At 41.3% G+C, this 24,377-nt stretch overlaps 1 protein-coding gene across 1 annotated transcript in view; it reads left to right on the top strand.

Annotated features, from left to right (window-relative positions):
- TBXAS1 (thromboxane A synthase 1) overlaps nucleotides 1-24,377 on the top strand; it is a 254,674-nt gene that overhangs the window by 91,061 nt on the left and 139,236 nt on the right. The window contains 1 exon segment of the mRNA XM_068400625.1: nucleotides 6,074-6,126. Coding sequence (XP_068256726.1) covers nucleotides 6,074-6,126 — 53 coding nt within the window.

Raw genomic sequence — 24,377 nt, 5'->3', positions numbered from 1 at the left:
TTTGTAATGCAGGCACACCCAGGCAGAGGAGAATGAGACAAGGCTGTTTTCTCCTTAGGACTTCACTGGGAAGTGATCTTTGGGAGTGAAAGGGTAGTGCCCTGCCAAAACTGCCCAGGTGGCTTTAAGCTGGCTGTGTGCAGGCTTTGGGGTGGTGAATCGGCATGACTGAATCGTATTGTGCCATCTGATCCTTTTGGGTGATACAATCCATTGAGGTGGTATCTCAATGCCATCTGATCCTTTGGGTGATATGACTCGATCCCAAGAGCATCTGCCCTCTCTGACCAGGGCAGGTGATGGACAGCAGAAGGAGAAGAGGGTGATGAAAGGCATGGAGTATGGGCAGAGTGAAAGGGAGAGCTCAAGCAATAGGAAGACCAACCATCTTTCAGGGAAGGACCAGTTTCTCCAGATGCTGGTATGACAGCTCCTTGTTCCAGACAGCAAGGGCTAATACAGCACACAGAAATAAACCTGCCTGCTTAGTTTTTATTGAAGACCTGAAAAGGTAGAAGGAAAAAATTTACAATTTGTTTGGTATTAGTTCAGCTAATTTTTTAAAATTGTGTAATGAGAACACATTGTCCAAATTTTCATATGCAGATTCAATTAGTGTTCAGTTAATTAGCCTTTACAGATGAGGATTAACTTAATTACATAACACTAACCTCTCAATAACTATTAAGGGTAGGAAGGATGCATTTAATAAATTTGGAAGGGCTATATGTGTTTTTTAAAATCTGAAATGGCATATACATAAATTAAACCAAATTACACACAGAGGACAGCCATTAATGGTAATGATCAAAGGAAACAAACTATGTACATGACTCGAAATCAGGCTGGTTAGAAGTTCATGCTGTTTTCCCCCTCATCTGCTGGCATCCTAGTGTTTTCACTAGGATTATTACTGGAGATGATGTACAGTCTGGGGTCATTCTGTCGAAGTGGGCTGCAATCTGATACAAGGTTGCTTTAATTAAATGTTAGCTTGTATTAAAAAAATAATCAATTTGGGTACTAGGTTATCAACGGTTGTTTTTTTTCCAGGTGGTCTAAGGAAAACAACACGTGAAGCCCGTTGAATACTAAAAAATCTGATCCATAAATGTCATTCATTGTCATGTACCATAAATAACTGTATAGATTTTTGCCTCTTGATATGAGGTGTGCACTCAAACAATGATGCTTTGGTTATTAATATCATAGTGAAACAGAACATCATGTCTGACTATGAGGTGGTGAGGGTGGAGCATATATGGGACTAATGATGGGATGTGGCATCTTTGGCTTCTGAGTCACAGATTTGAATCCAGGCTACCTTGGTAAGTGACTGACAACAGGTAACGTGTGATGCTTTTCAGAAAGGGGCAACAAAAGAAGCCTTTTTCCCTTGGCTGTTCTTGCATGGGTCATGTTTCCCACTTGCAGTGGATTTTGATGGGCACACCACATCACTCTCCACACAGCTCAGCAGCTTTTGTAGCATTCAGTACACTACAAAATTCAAGGGCTACCTTCATGCATTCTGGAAGTCACTTTTTTGGGGTCCAAATTTTGAGCTAATGTCAGGAGCATGCATCTGCTGGATCCCAACTATGTGGCCCCCTTCAAACCATTTTATCTAGTGACCCTTAAGGACTATAGCTAAGTTCATAAATCATGTGATTTGTTTTCTAGCTGCAGCAAGCCGAAATATTACAAAGCATCCTCCATGCAGTCTGAGTCACTTTAAGCTTGAGCTTAAGCTTGAAGTCAATTAAGTCCACATTTACAGCCATGAGATCTGCAGGTATTGAGCAACTAATAAGAATAGGTTGTATATGCCTCATGTTAGACACCCCAAAAAATCAAAATGGATGGTGCTACTGCCTCTTTCTGAAAACTTTGGCTTAGTGCCTACACCCATTTTCAGCAAGGAGGGAAGATGACATTCCTGCAGATTTTTCCTTGCTGTGAGGAACTAGCAAGGTGAATATGCAACAAGGAGGAAATTGCTGAAGGATCTATCCTGTCGTGGCAGAATCTATTGTTAAAAGGCAAGGGGATACTTAAGCCAATGTAGTCCTTTCTGAAGCCCTTTCTTGCATGTGCTGCTCAGGCTGAAGTCTCAACATTCAATACCTCAAGATAGATGGCTGGCAACAGCCAGACTTGGCTCTGACTGGTGCAGACCTAAGTCTTGTTCCCTTCCGTAAAGGTTGTACCTGTGTCCCTGAGAGCAGGATTTGGCCTTGGGAGTGGTTCTACCCACAGATACAGCTGATGATACATGCTCAGAGGAAGGGGAGAATGCAAATTCCCTGTAGGGAGGCAAACACCAGCCATGTAAACAAAGGAGCCTTCTGGGTGTGCAGCAGTCAGCCCACTTGAGCTGCTGTTTCCATGGTGTACCAGATGCTGTAAAATATGCTTTCTTCAGGAAAACAAGCTTTTTGTACTCCTGCATTATCTTGTTTGATAATGGGCTGTCATCACACTGGTACCTCACTGTAGGGGCCACACGCAGCAAGTCTTCCATGCCCCAAACCTTTTCTGGGTTGTTGTTGATGACAATTTGTATTCTGCAGCTTCCAAACAAAGAAAAAGTGATTTTTCTGACTTGGAGCAGCATTATTGACTATGCTTTTACACTTCATTTTTACAAGTGACTGTTTACTGTGCTACAGTTTCTCCTGATGCACGTGGTGTCATCTCGTAATACCATGCATTGTTTTGCTTTTCAGTTTCCTTCTGTTTTCCTAAAAGATCAGAATACATATGTTTCCATTTTTGCCTGATTATCTCCTTTCTAACCCCCACATTGCTTCATTATAGCTCCTGTCTTATGACTGTTTAAGCCACTGGGTACATGTCAGCAGGCACCATTTCTGAGTTTGCTTCCTCTCCCTGTCTTTACCCACTGGGTGGTCTTGAGTCAAAGAGAGGTCTCTACCCCTACTTTCTTGTAAAACAGTTGCTGCTGGTGGCCAGGTGCTTAGTTACCCTGTAGGTATTAAGTACAATTGCAATTATAAACCTGGACGAACCTGCAACAATGAGCCTTGGAGCAGATCGACCTCAGCTAGTGTAAATAAGTTACCAAAAGCACTTATGAGGCTTGCTGTCCTTCAAGTACGACTTATAGGATGCATCTGCTGCTACCTGTCTACTGGACGCCATGTTCTTATATGAATCCTACAAACCATGTTCAGGGATGATGCTGCAAAACTGGCAGAGCTATGTGCATGTGGCATATCCCCTCACTGTGTACTGAGACCATCACACGTTCATTGGCCTTCCTCATGGCTATCAAGGAGAAACACAACTGCCTTCATACGACCCCAGCTTCCTCCAGCTGAAAGGCGTGCCTTGGGTTGTAAGGGATGCACACACACGTTCCCCCTGCCTTGCCCATGCTCCAGCCACTGCAGCCTCGCAGGGCTCTGCGTGTGCTGTTTGCTCGTGTTTCCCAGGCAGCCTGACGAGACCTGGTCCAGGGCACTCACTGTGCTGTACGTGTGGTGCCGTGGAGGTGGCCAGGATAGCAGTAGGTCCTGGGGGTGGGCAGTGGAGGCCGGCAGTAGTGTGTACGTGTGTGCGGCGGTGCAGGACGTGAGAAAGTGTCCTGGAGTGTAGAGAACAAGCACTCTTTTTTTACTCCTGAGGATACTTTCTCACAATCTCTCCCAGATACTTTTCAGCTCCTTCCCTCCCCGCCATCCTGCAGGCTTGTACTTCTCACTTTGGGGAAGAAAAACTAGGTGTGGTTAATTTTAAGCCAGTGCAATCATTTAGGAGACCTGGAGGTGGAAAACCAGTTATTGGTTAACAGGCCTGATTTGAAATGTGTTCTGCCTGACCCCTCTAGTGTAGTGAGCCAGGAGCAGCGCTTCCAAGAAGCCAGCTTTCTGGAAGGCTTTTTCACTGAATCATTTAAAGCCTAGGCTTCTAGTAAATGTTAATATCCTGCTGGCTCGCTGGAATGCAGCTGGTGGGTACAGCAAGTGCAATACCTATGTGCGTGCTCGCAATCCAAAGCAAAATTTAGCAGGCAAGATTCAGGCTGTAGTTTGGGACGTCCTCGTTGAAGGCTCAGGCTAGGAAGGGAGTGGGCTGCAGGGCAGACCTGATTCTACATCGTCTCACAGGCTGGAAGTCCCTCTGACCTGTGCAGCCAATACCGTTGTGATACAGCTGTGCTTTGCACCACATGTTCGGCTCTGCCCAGTAACTTCCAGCCGTGTGCCGTGCTGGTGCCTCAGCATGGCTGTAAATCTGTCGGCTGTGTTTACGCAGGTTGGAGTCACTCTCCCAGGCAAAGCAGTCAGAGCGCACCGATGAGCTGAGCCTGCTTTGCGCAGTCTTAGATGACTGCCTGGAGAATAGAGCTGGGGGGATTTTGGCCCCAGGGTTTCCCCGTGCATCAGTAGGGGAAGGCAGTAGGCAACCTTTGTAATGCCGAAATCATAACAGCTGCAGGCTGAAATCCTGCTACTGATGAAGTATTGCTGTAGCAAAATGCAGGTTGGTGTGAATGTGTATGTACTTTTCCCCTCCCTTGGTGTCTGCAGATAAAAGCCTTTTTGAGTTAGCTGTATGTATTTCTGGTATCATAAAGGCTTTGTCCCCCTTAGTTTTTGTGTGCTAATGGATGAGGCTTTTCTGTTTATCTGAGTAGTAAAGTATTTTTCAGGTAATATATATATATTTTCAGGCAATCATCTAAACCACCTCTTTCATAATTTTATCTTTAGTGTGTTTTCTTACACACTATCCTGTGCTTTAGCTTTTTGTAGCTTAAGGAAAACCTAAAGTTCTTGCCTTAACCTAGAGACATATTATCCTGTAGAATAAACTTATTGCGAGTCCAGGATTAAAAAAAAAAAAACAACAAAAAAACACAATTGTATTAAGAATAAAGAAAAATTGAAGGGCTTTATAAGGGGAGGACTGTAGGTGGTGGCAAGTGCTTTGCTAATTTGGGTAATAAGTTAGCACCCAAGGGTGATAAGTAGGATAACTACTTTTGATTACCAGATTTTACTTTGCTTAGTGTGGTAAAATTCTCCCATAGCATACATACGTTATGTGGTCTTGTTTATTTATGTCTGCGGTTAATGTATTTACCATAGTTTATATTGTTGTAGCTAGTATTCTGCAGTACATCGTAAAAAAAGAAGAAAGATTCAATGAGGCATAAGTATTCTACATTGTTAGTGAATTTTCTCTGAAGAATGAAGATAGATCACAATAGTTTTTCTTGAATTAATATAAGTGCAGATTAATGCAGTCAAATGTGTTATTTTTCTATAGGCAAGTTACAAATATAATGCAGTATGATTCTCAAATATTGCAGTTTTGTTAAAACAGATTTGTTTTATATTCACTTTTGGGGATACATTTTGCACACCTTCTCCCAGATTAATCAATCTGAATTCATTTAGGACACTAACAATTTAGTATAGTGGCAGGTTTATTTATATAAATGGATACCAATTTTCATCAGTTATGAAAATGAAACACACAGTAAAAATTCTAAAAGTTTGTTAAAATAAATGTGCTTACTAGTCTGCAGAATGTCCCAGGTTACTGCCTTGTGCTAAACTCCAACTTTGCAGGTTTGTTTTTTTTTTTTAATATTGTAACTAAAACCAAAACAAGACAACCTTTCCACGTTCCCTGTATTTCTCTTGTATGTAGTAAGTCATATACTTATTCTGTTATTAATTTCTCTGTCAGTTTTTCCATCCACACACAAATCAGAAAAAATTATAAGTCAGGATCCCAGTCATGAAATTAGTTTAAAAAAAAAATCATGAAATGGTAACATATTTTGGAGTGTAAAACCCTGATGAAAACATGTTTCATGGCTTTCCAGGTCTTTTTTGCAGTTGGGTTTTTTTTTTCATTCATCATTTCTAGACTCCTCTGTCACAGTTGGACAATGTGAGATAGGTGAGGTTATGCGTGAGTACCATGGTTCTCCTAGTTGAGTTTCAAAGCTTCGGTGTGAGTGTTAGCAACACTATATGATAGAGTTTCTGTTAAGTACTGTTCTAAAATACTTTGTTATTTTTCTTTTATCCAGGGCTTTTGGGAAAACCACACAAAACTCATAACGGAGTATGGACCTGTTTGTGGGTAAGCTTAGCAATGCCGTCAGCTTTCTTATTTTCTGGCTCTTGCTGTTGGGATTTGTTGGGTGAGAGAGGGGAAAATGCCAAGGTAAGATGTTCATCAAAATGCGGAGGGCAGTGTTTCAGTCTGGGGGACAGAGGTGGAGGCTGGTTGATTACATGCAGAAATTAACTTTGGCTTATTTTAGTTCAGCATCTGGTGTTGGACTTCATTCTTCTCTTTCTGATTTTAATTATGCACATAAAGTTTAGTCTTTTTCAGAACTGTACAAAGCTACCAGCCTTTAATATTCTCTTTTCATCTGCATATTCTTTATACTTACAGTGAACAGTGGAAATAATAATTTAACGTCTTAAAAAGACCTTACCTAGTTTATGAAATAGTATGAATTTGGTTCAACTGTTGCTATCTATATTTATGCAAAATTCCTAAACTTAATATACAATTAAGTACAGATTAGAAATGAGGCATTCCTCTCTCTGTAGCTCAGCTGTGCTATCTTAGCAGTTTATTAAGAGTAAAGAGGGTTTAAGCAGTGTATCCCTTCATACAAGCCCTTCCACATTTCTGTGAATGTCATTTCTGTTCCAAGAACTACTTTCCAGTTGTCATCATTTTAAGTGGAAATGCAGTTATTTCATGGTAGCTTCTATTGTGGTCAGATGGTGTTCCTAGCATAACTGTTATTTCAATATATAAGTATCAAGCAATATCCACAAAGTACAGACAATGTCAAAATTTTTTGCTCTGTTCTGCAAGGGGTTTAAGACACTCATAAGAGAGCATATATGAATGTGTGTGTATGTGCATATTTGATCATAAATGATATAAATATGCTTTGCATGCTCTTCCAGCAAAAAAAAGCTCTATCAGAAAGAAGTCAGACTCAGGCGTTTCAAGCTCCAGTCACAGGCGCCTTGTGGCATTTATGCTTAGCCCTAAGGACAAAGTGCTGCAAGAAGTGATGGAAATAATGAATTCCAAGGGTTAGGTACTTGTCTAAGAGGAAATAATAGTGTCTTGGCTGGCCAAGAATGGAGAAAGATATTCATTAACACTGTGGCAATTTGTATGTTGTGTAACAAATGGAAAATGACTGAGGCTTATTATCTCTGTGACCTTTGATGTGATGCCCTTAAATGACAATAATGTAAGAACACTGGCATTCATTCCTCAGTGTATTTCCTTCCTTATTACTATCATGCCTATTTTCTTCTAAGCTGAATTCGAGACAAGTTGCTATTTAGTCGTCTGTCTGCTCACTCTGCCAGGCAGAGGCTATGTCATCGTCGAAAGGGATGTATAACTACAGTGTGTGAGCGGATAGATAGAAAGTTTCATTTTTCCAGTCTACCCAGAGCTGCTAGGGAATGAAACCCCTGTGAGACTTGCATGGGCTTCAAAGCTGGGTGGTGCTGGTAGTCGTCAGCCAGGACAGCTCTGCCTCCTTGGGAACCCCTATGTAGGAGGAGTGAGCAGGTTGAGTATCACATACATAGCCACTTATTGTGTGCATGGAAAACTTAATTTGTGAGGGATCTAGGAGGCTGGCAGACAATAAGTGCTGCTTTTTGATATCTCTCGGGAAAACAAAGCTGGTCTTAAACATTGCTATGCTCGAGGTAAGCTTTATTTGTAGTTGAAGAAGGATATTTTAAAACCTGGCTTGCAAACTGCTGTTCAATAGGTGTGGTATGTGTCTGGGGGTGTTCATCACAGTCCTGTCAATTAAAGAAATTCCTTCTCCTTCCCTATACATCTTCTGTGTGATTCTTTCTGTGGTTCTTTGTAATAGGCAATAAATGGTAGGTGTGTTTTTGTGTATGGTCCCGGCAAAGTATTGGATCTGGCAGTTGAAAGAAGACGTGGCATTTTGCTTTTTCCAGATTGAAAACTGCTTTCCAATAAGCATAAAGAGCAATGATCTTTATTTCTACAGTGGTGAAGTGAGTTGAATACAAATCTTTGGAACTGAAGCCTTTTTTTCTTTCTAAGGTCACTTGAATAGTCTGAATGATACCATCACAACTGCTTTCTTTTGTGTGTGAATTGGTTTCCTTGACAACAGGATGTCAAATCAACTTTTCAGCTTTAATCAAGTCAAAACAATATATCCCTTCCATTCCAAAAGGCCTCAAGTCGTTGAGAATTATTTCAAGTAAGGCTTTTGTGGGTCACAAAAGCATTTTTTTTCTTCTCTCCCGTGTGCGGATCCAAAGGAGAGGTGATGGTATTACTCTTTTATAGAGAGAGGCAATGCAAATAGTCTTCAGTTGTGAGTGTGGGCTGTGAAAACTGTCTGTTTTCATACAGAGATGGCCCAAGATAGAGGCCAAGGCAGAAACAAACAGCTCTGGTTTGGTGCAAAAGCAGAGTTGGAGCATTTCTGTTCCACAGGGGAGTCCAAGACACTGACGTGACTTTTGAAGAGATGCTGCAACAGTGGTAGTTTTTGGTTCACCTATAGTTTGAAGTATCTTCTGTAAAAATACCTCCTTTAAAATATGTGTGCTGGTTCTCCATATCAAAAATAAAAAGCAAAAAATATCCTATTTCGAAAGCAATGTATTGATACATGTTAAGATTTGTGTTGAATATTCTCCTTTTTATGCTAAGAGTTTTGGAGGAAAGTAGTCTTGGTTTCTGTGGAATTTAGTGACTTACGTCACTTATTTTTTGGATGGACTTTGGGGTTTTGACACTTTATTTTCACCTGTACCATATCCAATTGTTCCATTTCAATTTTAGGTTATGGCTACTGATTGGAAATAGGTGGTAAGAGCAGACAGAGAAACAAAGAGCTTCTGGGTTGAAGAGGGGAAATAAAGGGGGAGAGTATACTTTATGGAACCAGAAAATCAACTGCTACAACATGAGCAGAGCTGCAGAGGCAGTGAGTTAATTTTACTTGGTATACACACTTCGTATGCATTTGACCACTCTACTGCTATTGCATCATTATGACTTTACAGCACTGTAAGCATGTATGTCTGATTTGGAGTTGGAGAATAGTGCCAAAATAAGTAATATATTCTTGGCCCAACAACACACCACCAGTGAAGGACCAGAAAATATGATATAGCCCCAAGTAGGCAGGTGATTGCCTCTGGGATGAATGAACCTATTCTGCCTTCAACTGTAGCAATGCATTTGGATGTGTGGAAGAGTGTAAGAGTTCATAACATAGACCTCAGTGCATATAATCAAGGAGTAAGAACAGAGGATTAAAATTCAGTGCAATTTGTAGGATAACATTCTTTCTTCACATCCTTTTGCATCCGAAACAGCTTGAAGCAAGTCAAACCCTATTCTTACTCCTGCTTCACCTGAACTCTCAACTTCAACCTGCTGTGAGAAGTCTGACCAAATATGTAGTAGAATAAGTGCTAAAGAGGACAAGAACAAAGTAAGATAGAGATGAACAGATGGGTCCAGGAGTAGCAAGAGGATGGAGTTTGGATTAAACCACCTCTAGAAAGCAGGAGACAATCGGGGCATTTGAGCCCAGAGTTGTCAGGCTGTGAACTGGCAAAGTCAATGAGCTCAAAATCTGCATTTTCTGATTGGGGGAGGAACTAATGAGAATGTTTCTGACAAGATCCAGTTGTAAGCCATTCTCAGAATCTATCAGGTTGGAAGAGACCTCTGGGATCATCGAGTCCAACCATTGCCCTGACACCACCCTGTCAACTAGACCATGGCACTAAGTGCCATGTCCAGTCTTTTCTTAAACACATCCAGAGATGGTGACTCCACCACCTCCCTGGGCAGCCCATTCCAATGTCTAATAACCCTTTCTGAGAAGAAATTCTTCCTAATGTCCAACCTGAACCTCCCCTGGTGAAGCTAGTATATTGTTTTGCAGTGGGTTAGTTCAGCAGGTTTTTAAGTAATACACAGAAAGCAACTTAAAATAGGACAGGTGATTTTTCTTAAGGTGTCTATGGAGTTACTCAATGTCTGATCTGTGGGTGGTGTTTTTTTTTTTTTCCTTAAAGACTTCCTAATATTCCTTAAATGATTTCCTAATAAGTCATTATTGGAACCAAGATCAAGCCTGGTCATTTAAATGGTTGGGTGGTTTAAAAGATTAGGCTAGATCATGGAGCCAGTCACTAACTTGAAATGTGTCCAGGAGTGAGTTGTGATTGTAAGCTACGCTGGCAGCTGACAGCTTTTCAGAAGTCTATGCAGCCAAAGTTGGTTCCATCTTAACGCTTGACTTCTCCTCTCCCAAAAAAACAATGTCACTGCAGATGGCAGTAGTTAGCATTTCTGCAGATGAGTCCATAATCAAACAGTTGTGGACATGAAACAGGCTTTCCTCACTGCTGCTCTTGGCTTCTGCATTAGGGCTGAGGCACACTGGTTGGTCACTGTGTAGGTTTGGGGCTTTCCCCTTTCATGGACAGAAGAGGAGTGTGTGTTTCTGGGATTTAGGCACCTGGAACTTTTCTCAAAGCCTTATCCTTCCTCTGCCCTCCTCAAACACCTCAGGGAAAACCCAAGGTGGATAGGGGCAGGATCTCCTCCTGCAGGAAACAGCTGATGTCTTCATCATGCAGTTAATTTACCTGAAGAAACAACGTCTTGATTGCCATTTTAAGTTCACTTTCTTTTTTTTAACCTCTCTGTTTCTAGCCTTACTCCGCTTTATATGGAAAGAGTAATTCCAGGACAGGTATTCTCATCTTTGTCTCTGAAGGCTCATGTAAAGAAATAATTTAGTTTTATGAAACAATCTTATCCTGTTTGATTTCTTCTTTTGCACTGGGGGTCTAATGGACTTACTACCTCTCCTGTGGTCCTTCCTTTATTTTGATATTTTAAACAATTTACTTTTCATATTTCAGCTAAAGAAAATCGTGCATGAGCAAAGATAGGGGGAGGGAAGAAAAACAGGTTTCCTATTTCTAATTTATAGCTCTTCGTAGTCTCTGTTTCACATGTAATCCGATAAAGATTTTTGGTAGCCTCACTTGCCTGGATTTTTGTTTCCTTAAAGAGTGACATACTTTTGTGGCCAGAGTCAAGTCTTTCATATTCTGTCAAGATTTTTTTTTTCCTCACTATGTTTCCTCATTTATGTGTTAGGGTAAGGTTCTTTGACTCTATAGGATTGTTGATCAGATCCAGAATTTCTATTGTGAATTAGTTACCTCTTTTTTCTTTAAATACCTGCAAACTGTGGATACAGTACAGCAGATCCCTTAAACATGTGCCTGACTTTGGGCACATGAGTAATCCTGTTAAAGTTAGTGGTGTTACTCATCATGCTTCAAGTTAGGCAGAAGTTTATCTACCTTGCTGAATCAGGGCCATAAAAGAAACAATTGCATTTGTACTTGAAAAATTTTGTGTACTAACTGCTGTTGGTACACATAAACACCTAGGTTTATTGTAGCTGAAAGAAGTTAATGGGGAGAAAAATATTTCTTCCCCCTCTGCATCCTCTCTTTTGACAGCACTTTGCATGTAGACAATTTTATTTCTCCTCTGTGTAACGTGCTAGACATTCTCTCTGAAATAGAAAAGATTATCTCAAAAATTGACTGAACAATAGGAGAACCTTAATATTCTTAAGTTAAACTTCCAGAGCACTTCTTTTTTTTTTTAATTAATGCTTTCAGAATTTGTTAATAGTAACCTATTTTTTTAAAGCTGTCTTTTAAAAAAGAACCCAAGTCCAACAATATTCCTGGCTAAAATGTAATGTAATGGTACAATGCTACATCTCCATCTGACTCCCCACACTTAACCATAGTCAGGTCTTGGTTATAATTAGTTCCAATGGTTAAATCAAGCTGCCGAAACAAGTCCTGAGAGTTACTTATGGGTGTACCATGACCAGTTTCTCCTCTTCTCTCTAGAGCTAATTCGTCTTAAAAACATAGCCTTTTATGGGACTGATGCCTAAAAATTTACCCAAAAGGTGGCATACCACACTGTTTTAAGAACTGGAGTCCAGTGTTATTGTTACAGTTGTAATAGATTTTGTGGGCTGCCTGATCATTATGGAGCATTTTATATTCTGCATATGGAGACCTGTGGGATGCAGTTTGTAGGCAGAATTTATGGTAAATTAGTTGACTAGTTTAATTCTGGTATGTTTCAAATGTACTTAGGTCTCTGGAACATTGCAAATGGATGCTTAGTGTACTAGTAATGTTGAAGGCATTCATTAATGAGCTCTTCTTAGTCACAGACAAAATCTTATGTGTGGACTATGACCTTCCATGAGAACCGTGCAACTTGAGGTTGTCTACTCTGTGATGGCTGTTGATTTGTCACTGTAGCCTCCTGCTGTCCCAGTCAGGTCAAGGGGCACTTGTGTTCTAGGTATTCACAAACACAAGACTCCAAGGCCCACCGAAATGTCACAGTCCCAGCCCTCAGCACAGGCAAAACCATTCAAATGGAAATGTTTGATGCAAGTGGTGAACTCCTCTGCGTGCAAAGCTCTCTATCTCCTTCTCTGAGATTCCAGACATTGCCCTGGGATGGCTGAGGTGCAGGCATGTGCTCCCTGCTCCAGTTTTTCCAAATTTCTTTCCTTCATCCATGACTGCTCCATGACTCTACTGCAGCTGTTCAAGCCAACGTGAGTCAAAGATCTGATGTAATCTTTTACACCTCTGGAAAGAGACTGTGAAATCCAATCAAATGAGACAGACAACATTTTATATGCACTTGGCAAGGCAGCAAAGGACAGTGCCTGTCACCTGCACTATGTTCCTGATGCTCATTTCTGTATTTATGGCAATTTCAATTAGTGTTTGCACAGAGGCAAATCCCCTGGTCAGTATGGCTCCACCGAGACAGCGTTGGCCAGACGCAGAAAGGTTCTGTGGGACTGGCCAGAACTGTGTCAGCTCTGAACACTGACAAGAGAAGCAGCAGAGCAGACCCTTTTACCATATCTTAGCATTTGAGGAACCTGATTAAATCTTGGTCTGCTTCTGCATGTGCAGGTAGCAGCTATGGCTGAGAGGTGATTTCACCTCCATTTGCTCTGGGGAGGTGTTTCTTAATTCCTCTCTTTCCTTGAACATTGGTAGTGCAGCACTTACCTGTTAAAAGCATAGTCTTTGTGAGCTGCAGGTTAAGATTATTTGAAAACTGAAGTTCCTTTTGAGAACATGCTCCCTGAGGAGCGTTTTACACGTAATGTACAACATGAGTGATCTTTGGTCTGTACTGCCTGCTTCTTAGCTAATTAATGCTTAAGATCATAATTTTAAGGGGCTTGGGATGGAACTGCTAAACAGAATGCCTCTTCTTACCATGTAGCGCTGCTATGATCAGCACCTGCATACCAGACTGTGTTATCCTAATTTAAGGCAGGGGGAGGGAATATTCTGAGTTATAAAAACTAGTTTCCTAGGCTAAATTTCACCTTCATCTACCCTATTCTCCATCTTCCAGAGCCTGCATTTGTTAATCATCCTAACAGGCTGTAAAGTCCACCTTGTCATTTTTTCCCCGTTTCCACCATTTGGGAAGAAGGCAGGCTGAGGGCTTTTAAAAGACTGAAAAATCTAGGCATTATCTTAGTATACCAATTCTATTTGAAAGATTTTGCTGTGCATATTAAATGCTTTCATTAGAATTTCCTGAAGCTCCCAGAAGTATTGATGCAAACCTGAAGTTGGTATGTACAGTATGTAATGTCCAGGATCTATTAATGGCATCTGACTTCACCAGCTGTGTATCTGATTACAAACTGGTGTTCCCAGTGCCATGCATGGCAATTTTTAAATGAAGTTCCTGAGTCATTTCCCCCCAGCTCTACACAGAGGGAGGAAAATACATCATCTCCTAATGTCCCTTGCCCATCCCTCTTCCCTTTCTTGGCAGCCTTTGAAGCAGATCAACTTGAAATTAATGCTGCAACTCAGGATCTCCTCCTGCCCTCCTTGGTCACCGAACTCTTCACAGGAGAGATATGTTACTGCCTCTCCAGGTGACTCGCTACTGCCAGTTTACCCTTCTTTGTGGCAGCCTGAAGAAATCCAAAAGCAACTTGTGACTGCCTTCTCGTGTGCCATGAGAAGCATCAAGCAAAAGGGATTTCCCTTCTCCACATATCCCCCGCTGGGGGCTGGAGAAGAAGGATGCAGAGAAGAAACTGCAAATCAGCAGCCTGTTGCATGTCCCCGTTCTCTGCAAGCCCCAGCATAGGCTGGAGCATCCATGGCTCTGTCCCCTCCTCATGCTCACCTTGCTAGGAGCTCCAGGATGTAGACACAGATGCTGGTTCGACCCTCTCTCCCCATGCTGGGGAGTTCTTAGACAAGACCTCGTGGGGTCTCTGCCCCTTAGGACACCTAACCATCGCACAGAATTGATTGGGGATGTCTCTTATTTAGTTTCTTAGAAACAGTCATATTTGCTGCTTTGCCTGATATTTACAGAGGCACTTCCCATTCCATTGCTGCCTGTTGTCCTTTGATGGTGCCACCACTTTGTTGGCACTGGGGTTTGTTCTGTTTTATTCTTTTTAGTTTGACAACCTTGTCTTGTGGGCTTTGTATTCATGCTTCTTGCTGTTATTTTTTTCCCTCCAAAATATTTGCTCTGGCTTTGTTTTCTTTCTCTTGCTTCTCTCCATCCTCTTCAGCCCTATGCTATCTTTCCTCCATGCTCTAATTTTTATTCCTCCCTGTTTTTCTTATCCATGTTGAGCTGAAAACAGTAACATGACCTGACAATTTTTACATCATTCCAAGGTTTTATGTACTTCCATAAATCTCTTCATTACTTTTTTATTGTTTTGTCATATATAGGTTTTAGGTTTTCCTCTACCTTATTAGTCTGGGGATCAATTTTAGTCTACTATGTTTTATTAGTAGTAAGGGGAACAAAATATCTCCTTTTTCTTTGTTGGTTTGGCACTATCTTCAAATTACCCTTTTTGATCTGTTCTACTACCTCTCTTCTTTCCCTGGAGAGTCTGCTTTATGTCAGACCTTCTGCTAGTGAACTGGGTATGATTTCATCAGGCAATAGGCAAAAGTATACCCTGCTGCAGAGGAAGAAGTTGTTTTCAGCTGTTATTCTTTTTTTTTTTTTTTTCCTAGCTTGGGGAGTGTGGAATAAGATGAGCCACCATTACCCTGGGGATTGTGAATCTTTCTTTCCTTCCATTAAATTTGGTGGATAAACCTGAAAGCTTGTCTTGAAGGAGGATTTATGGTAGTCATACTGATACAATTGTACTGGTATAATTAAACAGCTATAGTAATGTCAAAAAACCTCCCATGCACAGACACAGCAGTTCTGGAATGACACAAATTACATGAGGGAAAAAACTGACCATCTCCCCCAGCAATTGTTGTATCGATAGGGGTGTGTTCCCATAGGAGTTTTTTCTAGTCTAACTTTATTAAGATTCAAACTGCATCTTGTCCCAGAATCTCCTCTCCCCCCATGTAAACAAGCCTGAAAATAGTGGTCTGGACCTTCAAGAGGTTGATTGCTCCATTAAAGGCATAGAGCCGTGATGATTTGAGGATCTTGACCCAATGTTTTTAGGTTTCTCTCATGTTATATAACTTCGATTTTTGGATGATGGTGCCAATTGAATAAAGTTAGGTTTTGTACAGCAAATTTTAAGACATACCCAGATGTCTTAAAGTAGTTTACATAAAAAGGAGTGAGTTGGGAGCAATGTTCTGACTCTGTAAGGGCTAGCGGTAGACATTTTATCGCTCAGCAATAATCCAAGCTTTTCTGTCAATGTTGGAATCTATTTTATTGAAAAAAGATCTTGGCAAGGACACTGGGAATTGCTGCAGAGTCTTTCAAAGTGATGTTATGAGAGGATCTCGGTTCTTTGGGACCTTTTATCACATGGAACATCTTATGAAATACTCTGTGTGAAGGGACAAAGTAAAATGTTATCAAAGCAGCCTAACTATGTTATATGTCCACTGGCTGTCCATTAGGCCCAGTAGGAAATAAGCTATGCATGGGACAGGAGAAAGAGAAAGTAGGTCTACAAGTGCAGCACAGAGGCAGATGTTAAAATAGGTCAGATGGTAATGTAATGTTACATGGAAAGACATTACCCATTAAATATTAAATTATTTTCTATTAAAATAATTTGAATTCTGGTTTTGAGGCAGAGAAGTATATCGCAAAATGAGAAGGTTAATACTTGAAGTACCTAAACTTATTCTTACTAGAAACCCAACCTTTCTCCTGCGTCAGTGGCATTTTTTTGCTTTTGCGCAACAACTGGATTTTCATGAACAATGAAGAACAGAATCGAGTTTGTGAAACTACAGTAATTTTCCTCATGTTCATTTTCTTAGCAAAATATTTAAACATATACAGTTTGTAAGCCCTCAAGTAGCCCCTGATACCCCTTTGATACACCAATGTGTTTACACATACTCACTGGACTGCTCTGGGCATTGCATTCAGTTGTCTTTCCCCATCCCATGCTTCTTTTGAGCTTGCCATTTTGAATATTGGATTTCTGCAGGCAGCTGTTCACATGATTTGCTCTGTCTGGCACCCCCAAAATCCACGGGCTGCCCCTGCCTGCCGCCTCTTGCTGGAGGAGTTGAAGCAGCAGATTGCGCTGAGGTCAGAGGACAAGAGGCTGTTGCTGGCAGCGCTAAAACTGCCATGCAGGCAGCGTTGCATCTTTAACTGTAAGGTCTCTACTGGATTAAAAAGGCTCCAGGTGAGGAGAAGCACGATCAATAATTGCAAATATTAAAAGTGGTGCCTTCTCTTGCTTTCCTACCATTTTGCTCTTCCTTCTTTGCCTACAGGATACGAAGCATCTGAATTCCCCAGAGGATTGCTCATGCATTTACATTTTCATTTGCTTGGTTTACAGCAAGATTGTTCCAGGTTTTGGGAGGGGCAGCTATCAAAGATGCACCGGCACTACCATTGTGTTTTATTGTTCCAGTCCATTTTTTCCCTGTGAATGCAGGTGGGAGTTTTTCAGTGGGTTGGTTTTCTGTTTTTGCTTTCTCTTTCTTCTAAGCATTTATAACCCTTTTATTGTCAGTCTTCAATCATTTTTGACAGATCAATATATTTACTTCAGTGATGGTTCATCCTATAGTTGTGCTTGTATTGTTTTGCTTTTGCTAGGGTTTATGAATAGATTCAGTGGGTTGTATTTCTGCTATACCTCTGTCATTGCGTGAGGATCAAGTCGCTTGATCTTGCCCCAATACCTGTATATTTAGAAGGAATATAAAGTGTTTACATCAGTCTGCTTTTGAATCTACTTGTTTTCCCTTTTTCCTAGGTAGACTTTGAGCAATTAAAAATGTAATTTTTGGTTCAGAAATTGCCTCCTCAGAAGTCCTAAGTACAACTGCTGGTGTTTTGTGTATGTTTGAACGTTTGGAGGGAAGGGCTCTAGGAAACTGCTCCAGCAGACTCCAGAGATCCAGAGGGCTTGGGGAGTAACACAGCAAAGCTGGTTGGATGATAACAATTATTCAGACAACTTAGAAATGAGGCAGGTCCCTGGGAGTCCTGAGGTCTTTAGCCAAGCAACTACAACCAAGACAAAGAGATGTTCTTGAGCCTATGTCTCGCTCATGTCCCTGGGCAGCCAGATGCGGGCCCAGGACAGCTGTTTAATGCAGCTATGAAGAGAGCTCAAACGTGTGGAATATGCACAGGGGAATCGGGTCCCAGCATCGGTGTGATATGCTGCACCCTGGCTGGCCATCAGAAGAAGGAGGCAGGTGAACGGGACCTGCTGCTCCATGGTAAAAGGGTACGTCCGTGGAAGAGGAAAGGGCTAAATGTACTTCTTCATCCTCCGGGGTTTGGGTTGTTTCAGGATACAGTGACATATATGCCATTTGTTATACAATTGCTCCCTTCTCCCCCCACAAAAAAGGGAGCAGCAAAAGAAGCGTGTTTGTTACAACTGATAATAGGTACAAAGTGGTAAATGGAAAACAGGTCAACTAGGTAGTGCTCTTACTATTATTGCTTTTTGAAACATGACCTGTGTCTTATGGCGGCACATTAAATAGTGGGAAAAATCCCTGAACATGCATGGATTTCAGCGAGGTTTAATAATTTAAACCAGGTGAGCATATTAGCTGTTTGTAGGATGTATCCCCATAGTTGCCTTACCAGAGCCATATACGTCCTGTTTTTCAGTACATCCATTATTAGGCTGAAATAATTTGCTATGTTATGAAAGTCGTGACTCAACTACTTCTCAGCAGCATGTTGTCCATTTGTAACAGCAGATTTCCCTGGAAGTCATTACTTTGGAGTGCCTTTGTCAGCTGTACACGTCGCTCCTGCTCCTCTCGTCTTTTGTGGCACAGATTTGCCCATTGTTGTTAGCGAGGATGTTACCACTGATGCACAAACTATCAGGTTTTTCCATTCTTTTCTTTCTTTTCTATCTCTGTTGAATTGCAGTTTCCTTTGTCTTCTGCATAGCGCACTGAAAGAGGTTAGGAAATTTATCATGGTTATTTTTAATGGGCTTTAAAAGTCTGGCACGACACAGATTGAATTGATTCAGGAAAATTTCCTGGAGCTGCAGCATTTTTTATGATTAAAAATACTTTTATCATCACTGCAATTTTTCTGTAAGAAAATACATCTTTTTTTTTCCTCCTAGTCCTACAACAAAGCCCTGCTTTCTAATGTTTCCACATGGTCAGATATTAGCCATTTCCCGAGATAATTTAGTTTGGTCATGTGTACGGCTAGCATTTTTATTGTAACGAATTCTGCTAGTGGTTTCATGATAAACACATAAAGCGTTGGGAAATGACTTTTATTGGGCTTAGTGTGCATTTAATAATGCATTAACAAAATTAAATGATTTTATGTGTATGTGTGTAGGTCTTAAGAATGTATAGAAAAAGTACACACTACCATAGGTAAGCAAGGATTTTAAAAAATGAACTTTTCCTGTGTGCATTTTGTATGCTGTAGCATAAAAAAGTACATTCCCAGGAGCTCAGTAGATCGTTACTTTCCTTTTTTATTTTGTTTCAACTTATTTTTTTTAAGGCAGATAGGGAACGGAAAGAAAAGTGACTCCCAATGACTGTCCCCCTCGTGGCGAGTCTGGCAAACCTTTACTTGCCTGAGTAAGGCTGTCCAGTGTGGGCTGGGTTCTCTGTCTTTATTGCACACAAACCAGACGAATGGGTTGCCCATTGCTTCCCACTTATGAAACCCTGCTTTCACTTGCTTAAACTTCAGATATCTTCAGGCTGGTAGCCATGATTAAGTCAAAGTGTCTTGTTTCTTATTCAACAAAATGGTGTATGCATGTGTAGTTACACAAAACTCAATTTGGCTTACTCATTTCATCATGTTATGTTTATGATGAAAAAAAATCAGTATATTAAGTCCTATCTATTATTGAAGACTTAAAATATTCTGATATTAAGATGGTATTATTGCAGAAATGCATGCACCTGCATTAACATAAGCAGAGCAAAGGAATGAAAAGGGATGGCGTGCAATATATTGTAACTCTCTTATTGATTTAAGATGAAAATGCCAGTAAGAAGGAGTAGACTGAAAGAAAATTATGTATCTGTTTATTTCAAACACATGCAAAAATAAAATATTGTATCATCCACCACTGCTGATCATATTTACAGGAGGCAGATGAGCTGTCTTGCCTACAAAGAAATCAAAGATAAAGCGCAGAATTAAAACAAACAGCAACAGCCTACTGATTTTGAATGCCTCTGTTCTGAATGCCTCTTTTGAAGATATGTATGAGGACGTGACTTTTCAGCAGATAGAGATATTCAGTGATTTCTGAAAGTCTTTTTTTCGCTTTAGGGCTAAAATGGCTAACTAAAACCGGAGATGTGGAAAACTCTAGTCACACTTGAGTCCTGGCCATGATATATGAAGTATATATGAGATGAAGGTTGCAGAAATGCAAACTTATGGATGGCTTTTCTTTGTACCCTGATGTCAGGTCTCAGGGAGAAAAAATAATAAAACCGTCAATTTTACTGTGGTCTGAGATGCTTTATGAGAGACAGAATTCAGATCACACAGGTTTTGTTTTAGTCCTCTTGAAGTGTTTGCTTATATTAAGTTTAATGATGGGTGTGTAACTAGCAACTTTATTACACTTGTGGTTTTATTATAGTCAACTTGTTTTATAGCTTGCTGTGTCTTGCGATGCCGTAGTATCACAAATTATATTTAAATCCTTTGACCTCCTTCCTGTTTCATTTTCTCCATACAGTTGCACATATGCTCTCCTCTTTTTGTCCCCTGTCCCCAAATTTTCCTTGGAGCCTGCACCACAATACGCACATGTTTTCCTGCTCTCTGGGACACTGAGAACCCTCCCTGGCTTCATGGCCACCTGTTCGGATGGGTCCCCTCTGCTTTGCTAGAAAGCAGCCCTGTGCTGCATGCCCCTCTTCTACGTGTTCTCTCAGCCATATTATTTGATGTAGCATCACAGTCATATCCCTCATCTTCTTCAAGTGCACTGCTCTGTCTCCATTTATCTTGTATGAAAAGGCTGTAGCCCTGCCAGGGTAATACTGCCTGTTGTTTCCCAGAAATTGCTTACCTGTCTGTCAAGGGAAGCTGCTTAGAGCTCCTGACTAGAAATCAGGATAAACACTCAGCAGATCCCTCTCCCTCCCTTATGTGGAAAAAAAACCACGGAGAAAAGACTGCCCTTGTTTAGCCCAAGTAACATTGTCTGCTTATCCTCCTCAGCCATCTTGTAGCCTTTTTTTTTTTTTCACTGCACAGATAGATAAAAATAGGTAGCACTGTTGAATATAAATAATAGACTCACACAAATCCATACAAATGAACACTGTGTAGATGGTAGCAAGTAAAGTTTGGAGACACAGAAACTTTGTGATCTCCCAGATGTAGCCTTCCTAGAAATAGTCCTGGAAATAATAACCTGATGATTTTTCTCTCAGGCTATGGCAAAGGAGTACTTTGGTAGTGAGTTAGGTGCAAAGAGCCCAAGATGAGACTGCTCTCGTGCCGCGTCTCGCAAACCCACAGAAAGGCTGGGCACAGAAATACGCTGAAACCCACAGGAAACGTCTGCTGCACCATCACATGAGTTCAGTCAGGCATACCGTGCTTTCACGGGAGCAGATAAAACAAGCTTTGGTGAAAATGTCACAGTCTAAACACGGGTAACAAAACACAGACTAATACAGTCCAAGCTTGGTGGGAAACACCATGGGAAAATATTTAGAAACCTTCTTCTGGCGATCTTGCCGAGGTGAAGAGCTACAAGTGCTTTCAGCATCACCCAGTAGGAATAGCACTGCACACCCAGGCTGGTGCACCCCTTTCTGTCCAGACTGAAACCAGGACTGGTTTCTTAGTAATATCACAGTACTTCTCATTTCCAGTAGCATCCTATAAAAATGGTTACCCTATTTACAGCTTTCATTTTGCATTAATGAAGTGGAATACTGATGTAGCTAATCAGTGTGAGCGGTGTGATGCAAGCGCGCGGAGCGGCAGCAGTGGTGGTGGCAATCATCTGAGCCCGGCTGCCAGGATAAAAATAACCCCCACCAGCCCTGGGAAGCAGCAGCTCCCCAGCTGCGGAGGAGCACAGCCCGGGACCCTGCAGCTCTGTACTGCCCTGGCCCCCAGCTTCTCCCGCAGCCCACCTGGACCAAGAAAAGAAGCAACTCTGTTACCCCTGTCCATGCCCTTTGCTGCTTCCCTTCCCAACCCCAGAACGTGGGCATGAGTTTTTGTGCTTGCACTTGGATCTGGACTCAGATTTTCTCAGAAAAATAAATGGACATAGATTGCCAAATATGCTTGTATAATTCAGAGGTGGTTTTTTTTTCTCTTCATGGCACTTTGTGAGCTTAATTTAATCCCTGTCATTCCTTATATGTGGGTAAATGTCATCTACTTCATTTCATGAATGAATTAACACAACCATGTAGAGTCTGCGTCTCCCTCACTGCTCACTTGGAAGGGGGAAGGGATTAGAAAATGTGTGTGACACCCTCAAGTTGCTAAACCCCAGCCAGGGTTAGAGATGCCCAGAAACAGATCTTGTTTGCACCATGGTGTAAAGTACTTGAAAGACTCTACCAACTCTGTACCTTGTAATGGCTCCAATCAACCCTCCTTCTCCTTATTGTCAACCCTAAATATATTACGTTCGTACCATGAGTCTCTTACTGCACCTGACAAGGGAGTAGCTCCTTTAAAAATAGCTGTGCTTTTAGTGGTGGGGAGACTATAAATAATACCGGAATTTTCTTCCTTTTTTGATATTTCCTTAAGCATGTCAGAAAGCAGAGGTCTTTTGGCAAGGTGCGAGTCTGAGATAGCGCAGAGGTTCTTGGTATGTAGAAGATAGCATTTTTAATCCTGCGTGTGTGGACAAAGAGGTGGATGTGTAGCCATACAGAGCGGCGCAGAAAGTGTGCATGAGAGTCTGGGCATCTTGTTACATGATATTTTTAATATGGTCAGGAATTAAATTAATAGTTCTATGTGCTTATTTTAAAGCTTTCACAACATGAAAAGAAGCATAGTTCATCGCAAAAGGAAATGAGGAACAATTTATTCTTAAATAGAAATCACTGTGGCCATGTCTTCTTTTTCATGAATTTACACAATGGGCTGGATTAGTCTCCGGCTGAGGGAGGGCGTGTGTGTTGGCAGAGCTGTGCTTTGAAACTTTTCTCTGTGCCTGAGACTGCTCACTGCTACTGGGGCTTCATTTTCATGTGCAATAAGTTCACCTGTTTATAGGGTGTTGTGTTTTGTGGTTTTTGGGGTTGTTTTTTGTTTTGTTTTGGTTTGGTTTTTATTTGTTTGTTTGTTTTCCTTAAGTGGTAATGTGCATTTCTCAGTTCTGTAATCCAGAGACACTCAGCTTGTCAGTGCTTTACAAATATAGTCCAGGAAGGCACCCTGCCAGCTAGAGTCACAGCCCGGGATGTAGGAGAAGTGGCACAGGAGTTAGTTAGCTCCCAACTTTCCAGCAGACTTCCCCCTGCCTGAAGAAAGCTGGTGTGGGATTTCCAGGTGTACATGGCAGCTGAGGAGCTCTGCTCTCACAGGGAGTCAACAGGAAAAAAAAAATAGGTGATTGCTGGCATTTCCCAGCCCCTCTGTACCTGCCTGTGCCCCTGTCCCTCCACTGCAAAATGGAGGATGATGTTTGTTTTCCCCACTGCTTGTTGCTCCAGGTTATTTAAATTGTAAGCTCCACAGGCCTAGAATAAGCCTTCTACTTATGTGTAACTCCTGCCAAATTAGGACCCAGGGACCTTGCCTCTAGCTGCTAATGTAACACAAATAATAATGGCACTCACGATACCTGGCAATTTTTGTCCCCTCCTTTCCTTTCCTCTCAGCCCAAAGTAACGCTTTCCATGAAGACTGTGTTTGGGCTTTGCAGCTATTCGTTATAGTTCTATAGAGTCTGAATTGCACGCAAGAGCTGGAAGGGGACAGTGCTCATGACATGTCAATTTGCTGACCTCTGAAATAATTAAGTGAGTAACACCAGGCTTGAGTCCTATTTTAAACAAGCAGTGCACTATTTGGTTTTTGCATTTCTCTGCCTGCAGTGAATGGGTGTCTCTAAACAAAAGAGGCAGAGTGATCGAGGAACTTTTTTTAAAGAAAATGTGTCCTAAGAAAATTAGCCTTTTCCCCTGTATCTCTGTACCTTTGCGTACCTCTCCTTTTTTTTCCCCGTTTTGGGTTTGCTGTTTTTTTGTTTGTTTCTTTATTCTTCCCCAAGGAAGATAGAGATAGTAAAAATTTCTATTTTCATTTAGCTTTCCAGATGATCTTTGTGTACTTTACCAGACTGCAATATAGAAAACAAAGCCTTGTTTATTGCCTAACAGCGTATATGTGTTTTATGATTAATGTGATGTGTTTGTAATACATGGGACTGATAATAGATAGGGAGATCAAAGTCTTCTCTGAATTGACAGCAGCACTATGAACAAGGTGAAAGGGTTGCAGGTGTTTCCCACACAGGTGTTGCACAAAAACACATGGCCCTTTGCCATGATATACTGTGTGTGCACTCCATCTTTTCCTGCACAGCAACGTCACCGTGAGCTTTGCTCAGAGAGCGTGTCCATGGCTCAGGACTTGGGGGACGCTGTTGGCATCAGATGACCGTGCAGTGTGACCAGAACGATCTTGGAGGCACAGAAAGGATAATGTTAAATTGGTCCTTCAAATTAAAAGCTATTAATTGATGTGCTACATCACCTGAGAAGAGAAAT

This window comes from Nyctibius grandis, chromosome 5, assembly GCF_013368605.1.
Source record: "Nyctibius grandis isolate bNycGra1 chromosome 5, bNycGra1.pri, whole genome shotgun sequence".
In the NCBI taxonomy this organism is placed as follows: domain Eukaryota; kingdom Metazoa; phylum Chordata; class Aves; order Nyctibiiformes; family Nyctibiidae; genus Nyctibius; species Nyctibius grandis.
The sequence above is the reverse complement of the archived record's forward strand: the minus strand, read 5'-3'. Positions and strand labels throughout refer to the sequence as shown.